General features: G+C 42.4%; 1 protein-coding gene across 1 annotated transcript; it reads right to left on the reverse strand.

Moving 5' to 3' along the window:
* Positions 1-1,141: 1,141 nt before the first annotated feature.
* Positions 1,142-5,670, reverse strand: inhbab (inhibin subunit beta Ab; the record flags this gene model as incomplete). The annotated part of the gene is made up of 2 exons (XM_080504068.1): positions 1,142-1,923; positions 5,280-5,670. The coding sequence occupies 2 exons, from the start codon at positions 5,668-5,670 to the stop codon at positions 1,142-1,144; spliced, it is 1,173 nt and encodes a 390-aa protein (XP_080360194.1).
* Between the last annotated feature and the right edge of the window lie 330 nt (positions 5,671-6,000).

Below are 6,000 nucleotides of genomic sequence, written 5' to 3' on the forward strand. Positions count from 1 at the left end.
AGCAGTTGATGAACACGCATGTTTCAACAAAGATTTGATCATAATTTAAACCTTCAGTGGAACACATTTGTGTACTGACTCCCATTTTCTCGAGCAATAAAAAAAACATTTAAAAAAACTGTGACAAAGCACGTGTGGCATATCAAATGAGAATGGATGAAGTTGGAATGTCTTGCATAGTTACCTCAGCTCATTCCAATGTGGAAAAGAGTCTCCTTCAAAAATAAACAAACAAAAAACTCTTCGTCCCTAAACATGAGACTTGGCTCCAAGTGTAATATAGCCTTCTTTTCCAGTTTAAAATCAAGACACTTGTCATCTTTTTGTCCTGTGCTGTTTACATCATTAATGTCCATTATGCATGTTCATGGGTGTGTTAGTCTTCAACCTTGATGTGGTCATTAGCATTGGCAACCATTTCTATGCCGCTATTGACCTACTGAACCCATCTGAAGTCAGTGGTGCAGTGTCTTCTAGTTAGTTTTAGGGTGCAGAAGGCACAGATTTGCAATTATGTGCAGTGAGAACTTCAAAGAGTCAGAACGACCCTGGCATGGAGCACAGGATGAGTCAGCATTTTCCAGCGGATGATATTGCACACGTTTCTCCAGTTCCGATCATCTGCTGTCTCACAGTCACTGTTTATTTGTCTTCCAGAAGATGTGGTCGATCCCGAGCTCCAATGCGAGTTCACTGAAAGTCATTCCTATTAATGTTGGCATCTTGTCAAATGATGAAAAGGTCTTTTATGAAAAAAAGAAAGGAGTTTCTCCAGCAGAAAGCTGTCTGTTCTACTGCTTGGCAGCCCTCTGAGATGACAGCATTGGGCCACGGTGCAAGTGCAGCGAGCTCACAAAGGGAATGAAATAGGGCCTTTTAACCATTTTTTTTCAAACGTTTAACTTAAATAGGCTTATCATTGATAAAGACTGATTACAGTCTTTCAAACCTTTTCAACTATATGTCACTTTTCATGCTCAGTGTGTCTTTAGTTAAAATAATAGACATGGACTTGAGCTTTAGACCTTGCATTTTAAATAGTTAAAAAAAGTCCCTTTGTCTTCACTTGGAAGGAGCTGAACTGAACTTCCTGCAGGAGGCAGGTTCTCAGCGGACACTCTATGTTTATGCTGGAGTGTGTTTACGAGCAGCCGCACTCCTCCACAATCATGTTCTGGATGTCCTTCTTGATGATCTTCTGCTCCTCGTTGTAGTAGAGCATCGACATGGCTCGCAGCCTGGTGGGCACGCAGCACGACTTGATGTTCTGAAATGGACTGTAGCCCCTCATGCGGTAATGATTGATGACGGTCGAGTGGAAAGAGAGAGACGGACTGCCGAGGCTCGCCATGTGATTGGGGCAGTCGCCCTCGCAGTAGTTGGCGTGGTAGCCGGACGGGGCAATAATCCAGTCGCTCCAACCGATATCTTTAAAGTTGACGTAAAACTGTCGTTTGCAACAGATGCGGATTTTCCCATCGCACTCCAAGCCTCGCTTCACTCGCCGCTGCAACAGCTCTTCTCGAGCTCGCAGCACCACCATGAGGAACGGTCGATGGGACTGGTCTCTTTCTGTGGCCCGTTTCCCGTCGGCAGGCGACAGGACGGGAGAGGCCCCGGCCTCGGCACACAGCGGACAGGAAACCCGCAGGCTTAACGAGCCACTGCCCTCATCCAGCAATGCCTGAACGCTGCGCGGAACGCTGAGGGTGTGCCAGCCACTTCGACGGACGTCCACCATTTTCTCGGACACACACTCTTCATCCTCGTCGCCACGAGGCTGCAGTAGCCGCAGCAGCACTTTGCCTTTCGCTCGGTTCACCTTTGATAGCTTTAGGAAGATCCAGACGCTGGCCTGATCGACCACAGCAGAGCCTTCATCGTCCTTCGAAATGTCAAACGTCACCATGTTCGGAGAATCTCCTGCAGAGAATAGCAGAGCTTACATCAATGATGTTAACAGCAACAGACATCGCCTGAAAATCTTTGCATCTACGGGTTCATAATTAATAAAAAGTTGCAACACAGTTTGAAATGTAAATTAAACCAAAATATAGCAACATTCAAATCACCTAAACTCTATTTTCAAATCCAACAAGTGGAAATGGACAAAAACAGAACTTTGAAATGTTGCCCTGGAAATGCAAAGACGATGCAATTTCACCAGAAACGTTGAGTGAGCAGGGCTAAATACTGCAAAAATGTTTTCTTTTTGCCTCATTTCTTATTCAGTTATCCATTTGGACTATGTACAGGTCAATTTAGCAGATTTACAATGGAACAACCCCTTTGAGTTACTGTGTGTAAATATCATCTTGCTGATTTAGGATAAGAACAAATGGTTTGGATAGAAGCATCTGTTGCTCCAAAGCTGGTAAATGCTATTCATATGTATTGTTTGATTTTAATTAGGTGAAAATAAATTTCTCAGCTAAATATGTCAGTTTCAGTACATAGCATGTTGCCCTTGTATCATTTCCAATGGAATCAAGCCTTTGAACGATTTGGGCCTAATTTCTTTCTATACATTGATAAAAAACCATTGTGCTTTATCTGTTTGTCATTGGGATGAACATGACAAATAAAATTATGATGTTTGTGGAATAGCCTTGATCCTGTCGGCTTTCCTTTGAAATCATCAAGAATGATTAGCAACATAAAGAAAAGCTGTGACCACACTGCCACCCCCCTCCCCCATTTCCCATCCTGGTTTTGTCTTCCTGTCAATTGAATGAATGAACAAAGTAAATGTCCTCAGTGGTTCGGCCATGAATGGAGCTTCTGCCTCTAAATATACTCAATATGAGAAAAGACACTAAAAAAAGAACAGGCCACCTAACTAGCCCCCCACCAAAAAGATCTTGTCCTCTCCTGGCCCTGTGCTCCCCTCTTTGTCCCTGCAGCAAAATAATTACTGAGGCCCAGATTTGTCTGAATGAAGAGATTATTTACGGCCTGAGACCACTTGGTATGCCCCCCCCCCCCCCCCCCCAAACTCCCACCCCCGCCTCTCGTTACCGTCCACTAATTTGGGTGAGCCTTTGAGGGGCCTTTTCAATGACAGGTTTCTCTGAAAGAGACATCTATTTATAGAACAAAGACATCATGCTCATTTATCGTGACCAATCACATTGCCCTGTCACTTGTTCGCTTACACAAGTGACAGGGCAATGTGATTGGTCACGAGTTGATTCTCATTCACATGAAGACACCAAAGAGAAAAGTTAAAATGCTCTGGGATTGTCATCATTTAGCGCTTCTGGCCTCACTTTTCAGTGGGGAAAAATGAACTGGTGTTCAACTTACAGCACTTTGTTTTCGAATGCTGTTGAATAGATTTTGCGTAATTCGGATGTATCAATCAGTTGCAGAGACAAAGTCCCTTGGACTGTCTCCCCCCCCTTCTCAAAGTTCCCATCCAGTGGTGCAGTCCAGGGTATACATGGGTACATGTCTTATACCTACTTATTTTTCACTCAAGATTGCATATGCTCACTTTCAAATCCCCCAGGATGCACCACTCTATGCTGCTGCATGCCTCTAATTGGCGAGTACTGATTGCATCCACTGATTTGATTGATTAATATCAATGTTGACCGTGCAGCATGAAGGCTGACGAGCCAATTGGAGGCAGAGCAGGATGTATGATTGCAGGACAACTGTGGCTAACTTTTAGATTTGAACAAAATCTTGTGGCAATGCACAAATACTAAGTACACGTTTTCATTAAATAGAGTTGCCTGGTATGCTGCTATTTCTAAAAATTGGTGTTTCTGGGCTCCTTTCAAATAAGGCAAAAATTGAGAGTATACCCACTGTAGCTCTATATGTCTTTTACCGCCTTAGAATATGTGCCAAGAGCGTTTGTCTGTCTCTTTTTCACCATCATTATGACTATTAATATTAATAAAAGTGACAGCGGATAAACGTAAAATGCTTCATTGCTTCTGTTAATACAGGCTAACCGATGAGAGGAAGCTAATGCAACCAATGAAACCTCAATCTCTCGGATTAGTTTTAGTCGATTGGTGTGTCGCTAGAATTCACCTTCAACAAATAGACTTCATTTTCAGTTAACCTGAGTAGAATCAATAGAAACCAGTCCTTGTGTCTGAAATCTGTCAACAAACTTTGACCGTTTTGGATTTGATTCTGTATGAGCTGATAAGAGAAACTACACAGACTGACGTCTCATCACAGCTGACTTGCAGTAGACCTCAGTGACGCTGGAGTTGAAATGTCTTCAAAATTAGATTTCCTTTCAAGAGAAATTCAAATCTCTTTCTTCAGAATGCCGGTGAGTTTTTGTGGCTTTATACTCTCTCCATTTATACTATGTAGGAAATTCTGGGAGGCAATAGCGATGACACAGCAAGCTGCAGTTACCCAAAAGGCGTTTCTGTGGGTTTATTGAGAGGTTACACCTCAAAAGGTATAATGATGTTGGCTCATTTTTCAGTGTAAACTCCATTAAAAAGTTGTTTTATGAAAAAACAAAGGCACAGATTATTTGATTCAACAAGCTGCTTTGTGGAAGCAACTTATAGTTTTCTGTTGGTGTTACTTTTAAAATAATAAAATAAGGCAACTTTTTGCACAAAAAAAGAAAAACGGATATGAATTGCTTCAATTAGTAACACCCAAATAAATTGACTTCTTCATACTTAACTTAATTCCTTAACTTGTGTTAGAAGAACTTAAGTTCAAATTCATTTTGGTGTTTCCAATTGAAGCAATTCAATTAAGTTGATCAAGCAAGAGTGTTCTTTGTTTGAACTCCTTATTTCTTTTTATTAAATAAAATCCAAGTAAAGTGAACTTAATTTTGTCTTTCTATATCTTCATTTTGTCAATCTGTGGCACTTGAGAATACTGGTGGCTTATGGGTATTATAGTATTTGGTAAAGATAACAAGATTGTATTTTGCTGTGTGGATGAACTTAAAAAGATTGGCTCACATTTCTTAAATTCTAAAATCTAAAGAAAAAAACACAGTGCCTTGTATTTTGAAGACATATTTTTGACTTCAATGCAAGATGTTTTTGTGTGAAGATACTCTCTTTAGTTTTCATTTTTGATTTCACATTCAATAAAGTTAAATGCACTTAAATGTATGAACCAAGAACTTAACTAGTTAACTTTCTTGTTTCCCTACCTCAGTTTTACAAAGCCGTAAAAGTGCAGGTGACATTGACATTCCAAATAGCAAAATATATTCAGACGATTTATCTTGACTACTTTTGGTCAGGGTTATGTGTGAACATGATTCTTAGGCTCACCTGGTTGTCCAAAGGTGATTATTTCAGATGGTGGTTCAGGTGGTGTAGCGTCTTCCTGGCTCTGGCTGTCTTCCTGGATCTCCACGCTGCCATCTTCTGCCACGCGGCCCACGTGCAGCTTCTTAATGGCGTTGAGCAGCGCCGCACGAGGGACCGGCTGCGTCAGGTTGGGGCGGGTGCTCAGGTGCAACATGTTGAGGATGTGACGCTTTACCGCCTCCACCATGTCACTCTGACCTTCCAGCGAAGAAATATTATTCCTCATTTGAGACAGAGCGCAAGACGGGCAGGCGGAGGACGGCTCCCCCTCCTGGAGTGCTGGAGGCACCATCGGAGAGGCGTCGACGACAAGGCAGACGGCCGCAAAGACCACAGTGAATAGAGCGCACATGGTGGTCTCTGGGTGATGTTAACACTCCAACAGAGTAATATCGGGAGCGCGTGATGTTACAGCCAACAATTGAGGCGACTGCTATCTGAAGGTCTTGAAACACAAGTTGGAAGCAAGTGGAAATCAAATCCGAATCGTATCTGACAGGTCCAACAGAATCCGACAGCAGAGCCTCAAAAAAGAGTCTGAGAAGAGAAACAAAGTTCTGCATTCAACAGTGAATCTTGTCCTGATGGTTGTGTCTTGAGCAGTGTAGGGCTGCAGGTCTCTGGTTGCCAGATCTTCAATCTGAAGGTTGTGGTCCTGAATGGTTTGGTGCTCTGAGCTGAG

The sequence above is a fragment of the Blennius ocellaris genome (assembly GCF_963422515.1).
Source record: "Blennius ocellaris genome assembly, chromosome: 10".
Classification (NCBI taxonomy): Eukaryota; Metazoa; Chordata; class Actinopteri; order Blenniiformes; family Blenniidae; genus Blennius; species Blennius ocellaris.